This window comes from Crinia signifera, chromosome 9 (assembly GCF_055691185.1).
Source record: "Crinia signifera chromosome 9, ASM5569118v1, whole genome shotgun sequence".
Lineage (NCBI taxonomy): Eukaryota > Metazoa > Chordata > Amphibia > Anura > Myobatrachidae > Crinia > Crinia signifera.
Window position 1 is genome coordinate 148,743,988 of NC_139225.1, and position 16,845 is coordinate 148,760,832.

General features: G+C 48.1%; 1 protein-coding gene across 2 annotated transcripts in view; it reads right to left on the minus strand.

Annotated features, from left to right (window-relative positions):
• LOC146036285 (HLA class II histocompatibility antigen, DP alpha 1 chain-like) overlaps positions 1–16,845 on the minus strand; it is a 111,342-nt gene that overhangs the window by 50,801 nt on the left and 43,696 nt on the right. For both annotated transcript variants that reach the window (XM_083160206.1, XM_083160205.1), the window contains exon 2: positions 11,597–11,842. In XM_083160206.1, coding sequence (XP_083016332.1) covers positions 11,597–11,842 — 246 coding nt within the window. The remainder of the gene's footprint in view (positions 1–11,596; positions 11,843–16,845) is intronic.

Here is a 16,845-nt window from a genome sequence, read left to right on the forward strand (position 1 = left end):
TCTACCTCTGCTTGGATACAGATTTTTCCTCATACATCTTGCCTCAATAAGCCATGCAGCTCCTGGCCAGTTCTGCTAACGTTGGGTGCCTTTTTTGCTGAAAATTCATCTTATTTGCATTGTTATGTGACCAGGTACTGTCCCTGCTTATACTGCTACCTACCTGGCTGCTGCAATGACCAGTGGCACCGCTGATGGCTGCCTAGGCGCTGTGCAGCTCAGTGGTAGGTGTTCCCTGTGTGATAACTGTACTGTCCCTGCTTATACTGCTACCTACCAGGCTGCTGCAATGACCAGTGGCACCGCTGATGGCTGCCTAGGCGCTGTGCAGCTCAGTGGTAGGTGTTCCCTGTGTGATACTGTACTGTTCCTGCTTATACTGCTACCTACCGGGCTGCTGCAATGACCAGTGGCACCACTGATGGCTGCCTAGGCGCTGTGCAGCTCAGTGGTAGGTGTTCCTTGTGTGATAACTGTACTGTCCCTGCTTATACTGCTACCTACCAGGCTGCTGCAATGACCAGTGGCACCGCTGATGGCTGCCTAGGCGCTGTGCAGCTCAGTGGGCATGTGTCCCCCACATGTAATGTCTTAATGCTCTCAATGTAATGTGTTTAATGCCTTAATGAAATGTATGTAATGTCTATGCTCTTAATGCAATGTATGTAATGTCTCCCACCCCCTTCATCCCTGCTTGATGCTGTACTGTAATCCACAAAAAATTCCTAGTGTGCGCAAGCATACATGGCCAATAAAGTTGATTCTATTCTACTCTAAAAAAAAATCGGTACAATTGGGGGGTGTGGCCATGCATAGAGGGGTATGGTCACAGTTGGCCAGATCCAGCAGCGGAGCGGCTCGTACAGAGAAGGCAGCAGCGGCTCTGCATGTTTTTGCTCCCCCTACATGCGCTGCTCTGCTGCCCACCTGCCAAGCCACGTCTCTCCCCACTTGCTGGGCTGCACTGCTCCCCGCCTGCCTGTCAGGCAGAGCCGCGGCCAGGGAGCTGGAAAACCGGTACAAAATGGAAAATTGGTTTTAGCTGGTAAAGACCATGAAAAAATGGTACTGTACTGGCTGAAACGATATAGTTGGAGGGTCTGGAGTATAGGCTCACAACCTACTCCAGGATATCCTGTCTTCTTTTATTGATACCATCTATTCCTCTAACCATTCTTCTGCTTACTCCCGGTGTACCATATCCAGTGACTTCAGTGTATGACCTTGGCTTGCCTTGTGACTATCCATTGTCTGCTCCCAGTGTACTGTGCATCCCCGTGTATGACCCGGCCTGACCTTGGACTTCCTATTGACTTATCCTTCGGTGCCTGCTTTGCCTGTTTGATCCTGACCAGGCTATGAAGACCATGAGTAATCCTGATATCACTCCACCTATCTACCAGAGTTTACCAGCACCATGTGGGATACCTGACCAGGGGACCACGACCAGTGTACCATGTGCAGCAAAGCCCAAATCCTGCTTGGAGGAGTCACTGGCGAAAACCACCGGTACGGTTAGACTCCGCACCCCTGAGTCAAGTCAAGCCCATTCCGAGTCTGGTAGTCACTATTCTGAGCCCGAGACCATGACAGTAGCTTTAGTTACCAGTGAGGGGAAGCCTTTAGGTCTTAAAGTGTTAGTTAAAGATGTTTGAGCTGAGCTATAAATGGCATCTTTCAATTCAGACCCAGGCGAATGGTGTGTGTGAGACAGATTTCCTGTCGGTAACTAGAATAAGATCACTGCCTAATATAATGTGTGTGTCTGACACAGGGCTGGCAACAGAAATCTTGGGGCCCTGTACACAGATATTTCTGGGGCCCCCCCCATGTAACCCCAAACTGACGTCAGTGCGCACCAACCCGTTGTTACCAGTTACCACAGCGACCACTTACTACATACTAAAAAAACACACAAATAAAAAGACAGTATATACTAGACAATATGTCACTTTAGAAATACAATATAATATGAATCAACATTTCCAATAAACATTATTCAAGCGGCACCCATTTGGATTTAAATCGTAAAACTTACAGACACATTTACAGAGAAATTACAGAAAGCAATGAAGGCCCGGCGCTTCATTGAGTCCACCTGGAGCAAGTGTCCCCAATCGCCGGATCCACATTGCTTCACATCTAAGCTATTTAGCAGATCTCTCACCACCACGCAACGCCGCTAGCACATGATCAATTATAACGCACTTCATCACAGCTATACTGTGCTTAGCCTGTAAAAAATGGTGAGTGACCGGTTGGTCGCTGCCACATTTATCAAATGCTGCTTTAATAGAAGATCGGTGGCCTGCTAGACATTCCCGTAGCATTCGTAGCATAATGTAGGGAACACGGACAGGATAACATATAAACAATGAACTCCCACAGACCTCCCCCCCTGAGCTCACCCGCTGCTGCTCGCCATCAGGATCCCAGAAGCGGATATGCCATCAGCAGCATGGTCCCTGGGGAAGATGGGAACTAGCAGCGGTATTAATACCGCTACTAGTTCCCATCCACCGCAGGGACCCCCGAATGCTGGCGGCATATCCGCTGCTTTGACCCCGCTGCCAGGATCCCCGATGGCGAGCAGCAGCGGGTGAGTTCGGGGGGGGTAGCGGGTGAGCTACGGCCGTGGGTGCTCCTCACTATCCATGGGCGCTCGGGCCCCGGAGCACCCACGGTTTCAGCGCCTATGCTATCGGCCATAAACTTTTACTTGCAGAATGTATCAGGGGAAGGGTTCATCTTCTTCTTCTTAAAAGTCTCTTGTTTAAGCAGTTCAGGCCTCTCCTAATGAACACTAATGCCTGGCTCTCTCTGAGATGACTGATGAGCTACAGGCAACTCGCAGTCCTTCCCTCCTTAGTCCTTACCTATACCATTGAGGATGGGGGGGGGGGGCTTTCACACTTCAGGCTTCTCCAACTGCGTAGTTGAGTGGATTCTCCGCAGGACTGACGACCTCAGGCACAGCAGGAAGCAGCAGACTCCAAAACAACATCTACAATGCGGAACGCAGATTAGGTGTGCACATGCGCAGTAAGATCCTTACTGTCTGTGCGCAGTGCCGCCAGGAGACAGCCGACTCAGCCTCTGAGCACTGAGCGGCTGTCTGTGACGTCACGTGACCTGGACTACGGAGGACACTGAGTGTCAATCACCACCGGCGCCGCTGCGGCAGCTGAGCCCGGAGCCGACAGCAGGAGACAGACTCGACTGACCCGGGGACAGAGGGCGCAGAGGAGGCAGCGGCGCACAGACACTGTGTGAGTGTCAATCACTTCACCGCTGCGCAGCCAGGCAGCCGCCGACAGAGAGAGAGAGAGAGACCCGGCGCAGCGGCGCGCACAGTGAGCTCAGCAAGGCCAGTACAGACACCAATGGGGGTAACACAAACAGACGGGCCCCGGCCGGGCTCTGGGGCCCTTCAGATCGCCGGGGCCCATCACACATGTCCCCCTTGACCCCCCCTGTAGCCGGCCCTGGTCTGACAGAGGATGTCATTTGTTACTCACACCTAAAATAAACAGCTTATCATAGCTATTAGGACCATACACATTGCACAAAGTATATCTAGTACCCCTCCCCCAGTGTGACATCTGCAGTAATATAATAAGTGTGTAGTACAGTATATGAGATCCCTCTATGCATCAGTATTGTTTCTCCATGAGCTTAGAGGAAGAGGCCAATACCTGTTGGTGTGTAACATATTTATCTTATCATTTTCGAAAAAGGACTACATGAGTTTCATGAAGAAAGGAAACATCTGCCTCCATTGTATCAAGATACGTTGGAATCAAAAGAAATGAGACTGCCCATCCCCACTGGCTATAATCCTTCCCTGGATCCCCTCTTCCATGTGGCAGACATTTGAAAAAGCTGGTTATACACCAGAGAAACACATCAGCCTGTGGCACCCCAATCCTGGGACATTGGATTACAATTTACCAATCCCTTACATGGATACCTAAACCAGGACTGAAATTGGCACAAACAGAGGACATTCATCCAGTTGGAACCACTCCACAGGGTAACATTCCAGCACCATTGATGCAGGACTCGCACTAATCGTGAGTGGTATACAGTATATACCAATACAAGGCAGATTCCTGGATACACTCCTCACATTGCAAAAAGATGACTGTGACCATTGAATATCAAAATGAAACTATATATCCTTTTATCAATGATGAGGTGCATATTAGTTATATAGATTTGGACGCCAGCACAGATATTGCAGAGACTAAATACTAGCAATGATAGAAAAATTAGATGAAGTTGGGCAAATGGTACAAAAACGCGGCGTCACATAGCGGCGGGCAGCGACGGGGGTACCGATGGAGGCTCCCATAGCATGCCGGCCGGGTCCCGGGGCGGTCTCTAAGACGGGGCAGCCGAGGGGCTGCCCGTGACACGAGTGCATCGCGGCAAGATGGCCGCCGGGCGCCTGTAGCGGGCCTACCCCCGCAGGTTATAGCCCCGTCCCCCTCCGGTGCCATTGCCTCTTCCTCCTCTATCCCCATTCTAGCCAGCAGGCTGGCAGCGCAGGGGGGTCAGATACCCGCACCTCCTCCGCTCGCGCAGAGTGGGGTTGGGGGCTCTTCACCCCCAACCCTGGGACACCCAGCTGCAGGGTCCCCTATGATTTCCTTAAGGAGAGCACGTAGGAGGTGGTTAAGCAGTTTATTCACCATGACGGCACAGGATGAAAAAGATTACCGCGCTGCGAAGCGTCGCGGGGGCATAGGCGAGGAGGCGTACTGTACGTACCAGAGATGGCAGATGGGGCTGTTTATGTTCGCAGCCTGTTATCTGGAAACAAGGCCCCAAGAGCATATGAATGTTATACGGTACATCCATATGATGCATGCCATGTATGTTGCCGACGGCGAAAGCGTTTGGCAGGCTTATGATGAGCAATTCCAACGTAAGCAGTCGGGTTGCGATATCATGGCTCTCGGGTGCAAGGATGTCGAGGTGTGGATGGGTAAGAAGCCGTCGACTTCTCCCGCCACCACCTCTACATCAGCAGTCGCGGCGGCCCCAGCCTTTCCACGCAAGGCCCCTTCGTCTTTTCGCAGGGGCGCCGGTGGGGGGGCAGTCTGGCGGCAGATGTTTTGCCTTCAATGGGGCAGGTTGCACAGTGGGGAACCGCTGTAAGTTCAGGCACCAATGTTCAAAGTGCTGGGGTGGGCACTCTGTTAAGGACTGCCCACGTACCAAAGCGGTGGGAGGGGCTTCCAGGCAGAACGCCGGAACCGCTCCGGCCGCTGCCCCTCCTCAGTAAGGCCCCTTCTCCGGTTAGGGGCGACCGCATTGCCAGCTGGCTGCAGCGGTATCCTCTCAGGACTGAGGTGGATTTTCTGGCCGAAGGTTTCTCGCGGGGATTCCTTCTCCCCATCCGAGGGGAGCTGGCATCTGGGTCACCGAGAAACTTAAAATAGACATGCCCCAAGTAGTCTGGGAAAAAGTGGCGAAGGAAGTGAAACTGGGCAGGATGGTGGGACCATTCCCTGAACCTCCGGTTCGGGATTTGGTCCTGTCCCCTGTGGGAGTGGTGCCAAAGAAGGGGCCGGGCAAATTCCGGCTCATACAGCACCTATCCCATCGCCCGGGTTCATCCGTAAATGACGCAATTCCGGCTGAGTTGTGTCAGGTACGGTACCAATCCTTCGAGGAGGCATTAGTGATAGTGCGAGGCTTTGGGGAGCGGGCGCTGCTAGGTAAGATCGACATATAGTCGGCCTTTAGATTGCTGCCCTTGCATCCTGAGTCCTTCAGGTTCATGGGTTTTAAGCTGCCCTCGGGTTTTTATGTAGACCGTTGCTTACCCATGGGCTGCTCCATGTCCTGCGCCTACTTCGAGTGCTTTAGCAGCTTCCTGCATTGGTGCGTCATGGAGTGTTAGGGCGAGACAGGGGTCACCCTCTACCTGAACGATTTCCTGTGCATTGGTCCTGCGGACTCCCCGCGTTGCGGGTCTCTCCTGAACACAATGCAGCAGCTGTTTGCCCACTTCGGAGTCCCCGTTGCGGTAGACAAGACAGAGGGGCTGACTACGTGCCTTTCTTTCTTGGGCATTGAGATTGACACGGGGGCCGGGTGCTGCAGGTTGCCTCTTGATAAGCTAGCACGGCTGCAAGGGGCGATCTCTCAGTCCTTGGCCTCCGGCAAGCTCAGGGTGTGCCAGCTGCAGTCCCTCCTGGGATTGTTCCACTTCGCATGCCGTGTCATCCCCATGGGTCGTGTTTTCTGCCGAAAACTGGAGCTGGCCATGTCCGGGGCGAATAGGCCCCAGTTCTTTGTTCGGCTGAACGCAGAGCTCAAGCGGGACCTGCGGGTATGGGAGGATTTCCTCCGCAGTTTCAACGGGGTGTTACTTTGGCCCACCCCCCGGCGCAGCAGCGAGGAGTTACAACTTTATACCGACGCTGCGGGGGGGGGGGGTTGGTTTTGGGATTTTCCTGCAGGGCTCATGGTGCGCTGCGACCTGGCCGGATGACTGGGCGAAGGAGGGGCTTACCAGGAACATGCTTCTGCTGGAACTGTTTCCGATTGTGGTGGCCATGGAACTCTGGGGCAACCGTCTGCGCGATGCCTGCATTACTTTTTGGTGTGATAACCTGGGGGTGGTGCAGGCCATCAATAGACAAAGCTCCTCCTCTCTGCCAGTGGTGTGTTTGCTTGCACGTCTTGTGTTGCAGTGTCTGCAGGTGAATTTGCATTTTGTTGCCAGGGCCTTGAGAGGCTGGCGGCGCGCTTCCCCTGTTGCTCCAGATAGCAGAAGGCCCATTGATGTGTCCCTGCTGCCTCCTTTATTGGGGGCAGTTCGGGATATATGTCATTCCAATTATGAGGTCCAACTGTTTCGACTGGCATATGCCATGGCATTCCATGGAGCTTTCAGGGTCGGCGAGCTGGTGGCTGCATCGAGGCATTGACCTTCACCTCTGTTGTTGGAGGATGTCTTAATTCAAGTTGATCTGGTGTGGTGCCGGGTGCGGCGTTCCAAGACGGATCAGGCTGGGAGAGGTCAGTGGCTGTCATTGCAGCTGTGCCCGGTGGAAGGAATTTGCCCAGTGGCGATGGCAAGCGCCTACGCTCTGTTGCGACCCAACCGCCCCGGGGCATGGTTAATGCATTTAGACGGTTCGTCATTGACCAAGTACCAGTTCTGCCACGTTTTGGGACGTGCCTTGGGGTCACTTGGCCTGGATCCAAAGGAGTTTGGAACACATTCCTTTCGGATCGGGGCGGCCACATCTGCTGCTGCTGAGGGTCAATCCGACACAGAGATTCAGTCTCTGGGTCGATGACGTTCGGCAGCATTCTGCAGATACATTCAGCCTGGTTTATCTGTCCATCTGCCTGATCGTAGCCGACTGGACGCATAAGTACTCTTCTCACTCTAACGGGAGTCTTGAGGTGGTCCACTTTCCCCCGGGGGCACAATTCGGCTTAATTCCAATTGACATGGTGTCCTGGATAGTTTACTCCGGGGGTTTTCTGTGCAGTGTGCCTCAAGGTCTGGTCGGCTATGGTTTTACTTTCTCTTCTCTCCCTCTCCAGTGTGTTTGAATTGTTGAGCGCGGTGGGATATAGATGGCATAAGTCCTAACCTGTTTACATCTTGCAGGTCGCAGAGACGCCAAGACGGTGTTGGTGATGGGACACTCATTTGTCCACTAGGCTTCAAAAGCGTGTGCATGTTTGGATGAGATTATGCGTGTGAAAGCACGAAAGGTCAGATGGTTTGGAGTGCGAGGCATGATTTGGGGAGCGTTACAGGGCCTGTTGCTAAGGTCCATGTGGGACTTTGGGGTCCCTGAGGTGCTAATTTTGCACCTGGGCGGCAACGATCTTGGCTGATGCACTGCCTTGGAGCTGAGGTCGATTATCATCAGAGACCTGCACATTGTGGCCCAGTCGCTCCCCGGCTGCCGACTGATGTGGTCCTCAATGATTCCCAGGCGAGTCTGGAGGAATGCTAGGTCAGGGCCCCACTTGGATGGCGCACAGAGAAAGGTGAACCTGTTGGCGAATAGCGGTGGTGTCATCAGGCATGACTCCACCGTCTATAAGCAGGGTTCCCTGTATAGGCCGGACGGTGTCCACCTAAGTCCTGAAGGAATGGCCATATTCCTGGATGATTTGTTTAGAGGTTTTTAGTTTAAAGTTCTGTTGTTGTTAGTTGGTAGTGCTGAGCGTTTTAGGGTGGCGGTGCTGCAGCCTAAGGCTTGGCTTGTGGCGGTAAAGAACGGTCCTTGTTCAAATGGAAGTGATATGTGGATAGTGGGGTGCGCTCTCCCGTCATTGATACGCTACTAGCCCATGCCCCTTGGACAGGGGATGGGCTACACCATCCGCACGGGTGGGTTGCGTGGGAGAGTTTGAACACCAATGCTGTGTGAATGGTGTGATGTCATCTTACCCCTCCTATGACCGTTCTTTAGGGCCGCCACCCTCTTTTATAGAATCAATATAAATAGTTGTCAATCAATAAATTTGACATTCATATTGAAACGCCAGCACTTGTGTCTGTCTCTTTATTTGAGTGTTAAATTTAGATAAGATTAGAAAAGTTATTAAAGTGTTGGGGCATAAAGATTGCCGATGGTAAGTTTAGGGAATAAGTAATAGAACTATGTGGGTAGAAGGTATACACTGTTTAAGTACTACACCGACGATTAGGAATGATACTTTGAAGCCGATGCCCTCAACATGTATATATATGGGGATAAAGAAACAAACCATACAATATGTATGTAATTTTACTTTCCCAAAGGACCCAAACTGTAACTTTAGAAGAAAATGAGAATGGTATGACACCTTATTGGGAACAACAGGCAATGGAATGGGGGTATTAAATTCAATAGATATAGAAACATATAGAAGCTCGACTCTATTGTACACATGCAGGCAGAATGGACGCTCACAGTGTATGAACCAATAATGCAGCATTTACAGATAACAGACTCTTTTGCATATGTTTTACAGAACACAATACCAACAATGGGATGCAGTTTAAATCCCGGCGGTCGGGATCCCGGCGTTCAGAATCCCGACGCCGGAATCCCGACACTTTCTCCCTCCGTGGGTGTCCACGACACCCCTGGAGGGAGAATAAATTAGCGTGCCTAGCATAGCGAGCCCGCAAGGGGGGGCGATCCACATCCATCCCTTGTCAGGATTTCGGCGGTCGGGATTCCGGCGTCGGGATTTTGAACGCTGGGATCCCGACCGCCGGGATTTCATACTGAATCCCCAACAATATTTGATAGATAAGAATATTACGTGGGTATTTAACTGGACACTATGTAATATGGAAGTAATGGCACAGAAGTTACAAAAGAACATTACCCAGACCAACTTTGTGAATAAGGGATACGGATTTTATGAGAAAATCTTGCAAGTTCCCAATGACTGTATTACCGTGCACTGAGTACTCATACATATATGCACGTATCTATATATATATGTTGAATTGTGTCACCACACTGCCCCCTGGCGAGTTTTCACGCTATTACAGCAATCTAAAATCTAAAAACCTGTCACCAACTATAATACCTGCCTTAAGGTGAGATCACAGGCTCTCAAAAATGATCCAATGATTTGAATCCCACTATATTTATACCAGGACCATGGTGAAATTAGAGGCTTAATGAGGATCACCCATTACAAAAGAGAAACCTGTCTCTCCCTTTCTTTCCTTAAAGTGGCAAACACTGCCCCTCATCTATAAAATATTTTTGCAGCGCTATATATGTGTCACTGTAGTACATTTGTAAAGGAACACTTATCTTAAAGTTTAATTATTAAAATAATTTATTTTACATAGTATCATAAACACTCACAGAAACTGTAATATAAGGGTGCCCCCACCCCGAGTTTTCTTTTTCTCCTCCTCTCTTGGCCAATAAAAGTTCCCAATGACACCTGGCTAGATGCAACCGGAATATCAATTAAATGCACTGCCCAAGAATGTGCAGTAGTGGCACAAGCATATAAAATAACAGACAAGAAGATAATATGCAAGTATTTGATATTACCAGTAGCCTTGTATACCCCTTCTACAGGAACACAGTTATGGACCCCTGTAACAAAGGGAACACACATAGAACTAGGGAATAGGACTACACATGATACAGCCACTTGTGCCCCCACTGATAAGGGATTTGTTTGTAACCAACACACCCCATTGTTTGAACCATGTTTTTTGCAACATCCCGCCAGTGCCTGCAGTTGGAACTTACATGACCCAGAACAAGACATGTTTACATAAATAAGCTCCCAAGTTATCTGTATGGTAAGCAATAATAGGGAAGATATGTCTCAATTGAGGCAGAATGTCCCTTTTTCAGGATGCCTGTATAACATATCTAGCTTAGTTTGGAAACACCAAACATTTATATTTCTTCCAGACACAGAAGTACAAATTAACCTGCAGGGCATCTCATACCATTTGTCCAATAATATATCATTCAACTTACAACTTCTGATAAATGCAATAAACAAAACAGGAAAATTAGAAGAACATTTGACAGAAGTTTATGATGTCACTAATCATGCTAGGATGGTAACAGTATTACAGACGGATGAACACATGGCAAGTGAATTAAGGGAAGGCTTAAATCACAACTGGTGGGACATATTCACGGGTAAATCTCCCACCACTACAGGTATAATAAGAACAGTACTACATCCCCTACTTGTCGTAGTCATAGTATTGGCTTTAATGTTGATATGGAATTGTTATTTGTCATATAGCTTCAGAAGGGAGATAAATAAGCGTAGAGAAGCAAGAGACAACGCTTTGTTGTAGGAAGGCGAGACCAATCAACCAGATGTGATGAATGCCAAAGTTCGCTTGCCTTGAGCGGTCCCTATGATAGCACCTGGTACAAAATGTAATCACTATAAACTGGTTGACGGGTATCATTCTTTCTGTTAGGTAGAGAAGATAAGTGGTGAGATTTTAATCAAAAGAGGGGAAATGATAGCTTTATAATTGATTTAAATGCAATTACAAGTATATCGATAGCTTTTACTAATCCTTATAAATGTCTACAATGTATGCTTAAGATTTCTCAGTTGAAAAACTGTTGGTACAGCACAAAGTAGAGAATTTCCTGAACAGACTATTTCCGTCATCACGTCACACGCTGGGGAAACATGCTGGAGAGGAGCCTGGAGGGGGGGCACAAACTTTTTGACAGGGCGGAGCAAAATTTATAGCTACGCCACTGAGATAAGCTTATGACGCATGTAAACCATTAACTTACACCTATATTTTCTGTATAAATAAAGGCTGAAATCTAAGCCATCCTCAGATCATAATGACTGGGGACATTTAACTACTACCAAGTGTTGTGTCTTATTTCTGATCTCCAATCGATTGAAGGGGAAATCTCTGACTGATGATTGAAGGTATATAGGTTCAGACCCCGAGTTGGTCTTTGAACCCCAACAGGGTACATCGCCATTTTCTTCTACCTGTGGAGGGAAAGGAAGTAATGGGGCCTCCCTGCTCACTAATTACACCAACTAGTGTCCAGCACCCATTGTACATTGTGCAACAATAATAATTTCTTACCATATGTCGCTTTTGTGTCATTTGACCGTTTTTTATATATGGCAATATTATGGTTCAGCACGTTTATATTCTGCAATGCTCCAGCTGCCTCAAAACTAGATACTTCCCCAAACTCCGGGAGTCTCCATCTGGTCTCCTTCTTCTCCAAATCCACATAGAAGGCCTCATCCTCATCCAGCTGAAACATGTATTCCCCTTTGGGCTGTAATTCCTGGACTAAGCCAGATTGAGTAAACACATGGTCCACTGCAGGAGAGATAGACAATACCATTAATACAGTGTAAGCACAACATGAATATTACAGCAGAGAGAAGTCTGCAGCACTGGCTTCTAGATTCTAATGGTGCCCATACACTGGTACAATTTCACCCAATCCCAACAGATCGGAGATTGCCCCAAATCCGATGTGTTTGACATCCCCCTGGTCCAATGCAATGCATGCCGATCCTGAGCCGGAGGTTGGACCTGCTGCCTGTCCGGCCTCCAACTTGGCCCCCCTCCCGGCGATGGGGAATGGGGTTGCATGCACACCTAATGCCCGGGAAGGTCGGAAGGGGGGTCGGATGGCCATATTCTTAGTGAAGCCAATTCTGGGGCATTTTTTCAATCCCGGAATTCATGGTTCGGCCTCCCCAGATTACACCCTGAAATCTTACATAACGGTTTTTAGTAGGCACACAAGGAGGGGACACAAGGAGGGGAATATACAAAATGGTGGGTTTGAAATCCTGGTGGTTTTGCTGCAGTCTACCGGCAGGATTGCATCCCGCAGATTTAATAAGCACAAAAACAGTAAAGCTGCAGAGTAACCACACTTTACAATAGAATATTAAATAAACATCAATATTTTTACAATTGCAATTAAAAAAATCACCAGATTTACTAAGATTAGAAACTGCAGCAAATCCACCAATAAACCAGTCAATTAAAATAAGAGGTGGCTGTGATTGGTGAGATTGCTCTAATAGCGACTGGATAAGGTGAGGAATACACTTATAATGAGGGTAAAGGTGCCCACACACTAGAACGATTTTTTGGCCGATTTCCGATAAATTTATCCATAATCGGCCGATTTCGGTCCGATGCGCGCTCCCGTGGATCTTTTGCTAAATCTTCTGATCTTACGTGCTGCATGAAAGATCAGAAGATTTGACAAAAGATCCATAGGAACGCACACGGGATCTTAAGATAAATCTTTGGTAAAGACGTGCGCTTGCCTGAAATCTTTTGTCCAGGACAGACAAAAGATTTGAAGGCTAATTTATGCGCACATTTTGTGATCGCAGATCTTTCTAGTGTATGGGCACCTTTAGTATGTTCTGAATAAACAGGCACAGTAGATAACACTCAGATAGATAGAAGATCGATAGAATTCCTTTATTCGACTCACAATGGAGAAATGTACAATTGTTACAGCAAGGTTAAAGTAGAGATAAGGGTGAAAATAGCAAATAAGATAAGAAGTCCAAACAATATAAATCTAGAATCTAAGGTGCCCACACACTAGAACGATTTTTTGGCCGATTGGTAAGTACATGAAGGTTTCTACAGACCATGACAGTTGTACAATCTGATTGCAGCAGGTAGAAAAGACCTGCAGTACCTCTCCGTGGAGCATCGAGGGTGAAGCAACCTATCACTGAAAGTGCTACACAGATCCGTCACAATGTCCTGGAGAGGGTGTGAAGCATTATCCAATAATGACATTATCTTGCTGATCATTCTCCTCTCACCCACAATCTCTACAGAATCCAAATGCATTCCTAGGACAGAACTGGCCTTCCTTACCAGTCTGTTTAGTCTCTTATTGTCGGCTGTGGAAACACTGCTACCTCAGCAGACCACTCCGTAGAATATGGCTGATGCCACTACACAGTCAAAGAAGGTCTTCAGGAGCGCTCCCTGCACTCCAAAGGACCTCAGTCTCCTTCATTCCCTGAATACTCACAGGAGTTGGAGGGGGGGGGGGGGGGGGGGTATGCTGACGTTTCCTGAGATCAATGTAAAGGAATTCTTCCTTTACATTCTCTACATTTGAGGTCCATGCTACTGTGCATGCTTCTTCCAACCTGTTCAGCTTTGAGTAAAGGGGCCAATACATACACACAACAGGGGGCCATGGCCACGGCAGTGCGGGAGTAGAGGAGTGCGGTGAGGGAGCGCCCAGCCTGATATCCTGACAAACCTGCTGCCGCACGCTGGTAATAACGCAGAGTTATATATAATTACTTTATAACCCTTAAATATAATGGAAAACGCTGAAATAATTATAACACAAACCTGTAAAAAAATGTGTGACAATGCTTTACTTGTAAGATAGCTTGATTACAAGGATTTGCAAGTGCAGACTAACACAAGAAACATAAAATTGATTAGCTAATACATAAACAATATTTCTAGATCAAATCAAAATGGAATCCTATCAAGGACAGTGATCAGCCATTAAACCTCCTTCATAGTTACCTCCAGCCAGGGGCTGGCTGGCAACTTCTAGCCTGGGGGGCAAATACAGAGCACCGGCCCATAAGTAAAGGCCAAAATGGAGGTTCTTAGTAAAAAAAAATGTATGTATCTATACACACATACATACATACATACATACATACATGTGTGTGTATATTTATATATATATATATATATATATATATATATATATATATATATATATATATATATATATATATATATATATATATAGAGGTATAGTCCTGCTGAAATTGCCCCAGAGCAAACAGAACAACCGGCACCAGTCACTTGAAATTCAATATAGAATAATACTCATTTATTGAGAAACATCCAGGCTCAGTTTAGACGAGATAATCATCATAGACACCCATCAGGCAGATACAACTAGGCAATACGTTACACGTCTCCTCGACGGCCGTTTCGGCGCACACAGCGCCTTCATCAAGAGGGGTCATCAAGACACTAAGCCAGAGACCTAGAGTTTATAGGGTGTACAGAGCCATACTCACCTGCGCATCATCAGCTCAATCACGGGAATCCGGCGCCCACAATCCATCACCCCCACACGCGTCACCGCAGTCAGTACCCGCCGCACGCGTGAACAGGAAGTTCACACGGCGGTGTGGAACCAAAATGCAGCGTCTGCCGCGGGGGGAATGAAAATGTGGTCCCCGGTCCCCGGGTCACAGGTTGTTGCCATGGTGATCAGACGCCATTACAAAAGACATATACGTGCCGCAATATATCAACAATACAGATAGCATGGGATCATATCACAGAAATCTGTCGACAAGAAAACAAGTGTATGAAAAAAATGGCACTACATTAGATTTACCAATAAATAATAACAACATACAACATTAATATATATGTTGAACACCAACTAGCTGAGGACATCGGAAGCGGTACAAAAAATACTATTGCAATTATTTGGTAAAAGGGGAAAATGAGAACTCTTCATTTAAGCCAACTGGTCTCATGCAGTTGAGCTCATAGATCCAGTAACATTCTTTTTTCATCAATAGACCATGTCTATCTCCACCTCGCCTCAACGGAGGCACATGCTCTATGGGCATAAAAGCAAAGTCCTTGATGGAATGGCCCATTTCAACAAAATGCCTGGCCACCGGAGGGGTGCTGGCATCCATTTTTTGATAGGCCTTATTGATTGAGGACCTGTGTACTCCAATTCTCTCCTTAAGCATTCTCATCGTTTTGCCGACGTACAATTTGTTGCACAGGCATTGGATCAAGTAAACGACATATCTTGTCTCACAGTCCATGACATGTTTCAAGTTGTATCTTTTGCCTGATATACTGTAGGGTGTATTAATGCATTGGATTTGATTATGTGTCGGCAGTTAACACATCCAGTACATTTCTGTGAGCCAACGGGCCTGGATAGCCAATTTCTCTGATCGACTTTAGGACTGATGTCCGAGTAGGTCAACTGTTGCTTTAAATTTTGGCTTCTCTAATTGCGATACAGCAGTATGCACAATAATCTAACAAGATACTGGGACGGCGGCACTCGGACACAGCAGGCTACTTTACTGACGTTTCAAAGCCAACGGGCTCTTTTATGAAGGTGGATATGAGCATATATGCACCTTGATAAAAGAGGCTGTCTGCTTTGAAATGGTGGTAAACCAGCCTGCTGTGTCCATCTTGTGTTCGAGTGCCGCCGTCCCAGTATCACATGCAATGATTCAAAATTCACATTATGCCACACAGAATAAGCCTTAATTCACACGGAATGAGCCAAAATTCACGTTATGCCATATGGATTGCACCAAAACTCACATTATGCTGAGCAGTAGAAGCTAAAATTAACATAATGTCACATGGAGTGGGCCACAATGCAGAGACAGTGTCGGCTGGGACACAGGCGCAGTGTTGGCAGGGAGAGTCGCAGGGACAGAGCTGGCAGGGAGAGACGCAGGGAAGGTGATGGCGGGGTGACACAGGGTGCTAGGGCGGGATAGAGGGAGGCAGGGTCCTAGGGAGGGATAGAGAGACATAGGGTATTAGGGAGTGCAGAGACAGATGTAGAGAGGGATGGGAGGGGTGATAGACACAGGGCGCTAGGGAGGACAGAGATTTGCAGGGTGCTAGGGATGGCAGAGCGTACTTCCTCATCTTTGTGGCCACTGCTATGCCAGTTACGTTAGCCGCTATGGAAGGATTACCTTCAGTAAAGTTGTGGCTAGCTAAGCAAGCCACCGAGCCCGAAGGGTGGCGAGCGATGGATAATGCTTAGCAGCACCATTGTCCCCTTGCGGGCTGGCTTCACTAGCCACCCTTCGGGCTCGGTGGCTCACTTCGCTCGCCACAACTTTACTAAACGTAATACATGGTGGCGCGGACACAGGAGAGTGGCGTGGACCCAGTACTTAAGTTCCGTACCATAACCAGTGGCTGCAAAGATGTTGAAGTACTGGGCAGAGACACAGGGCACTAGGGAGACCTAGGGTGCTAGGAAGGGCAGAGATATGCAGGTTGCGGTAGAATCTGGGGAAAGGAGGAACTACTGTATTAGGACAAGGAGTGATGTGTATTAGAGGAGAGCCTAGGTGGGAGATGGGTACAGCAGGAATAGGCTGGCACAGGACATAAGGAAGTTGGGTACTTCATCACTCATTAAAGAGAGTGAGGGGTCTGTCACTGCTGGGCCAGGGCAGGTATGCTACGATGCTGACACATCCCTACTAACAGCAGGGAAGGTGGAAGGGGAGGAAAGTACAAAAGAGGGGGCGGAGCCATGTGTTTACCTTTGTCTTGCA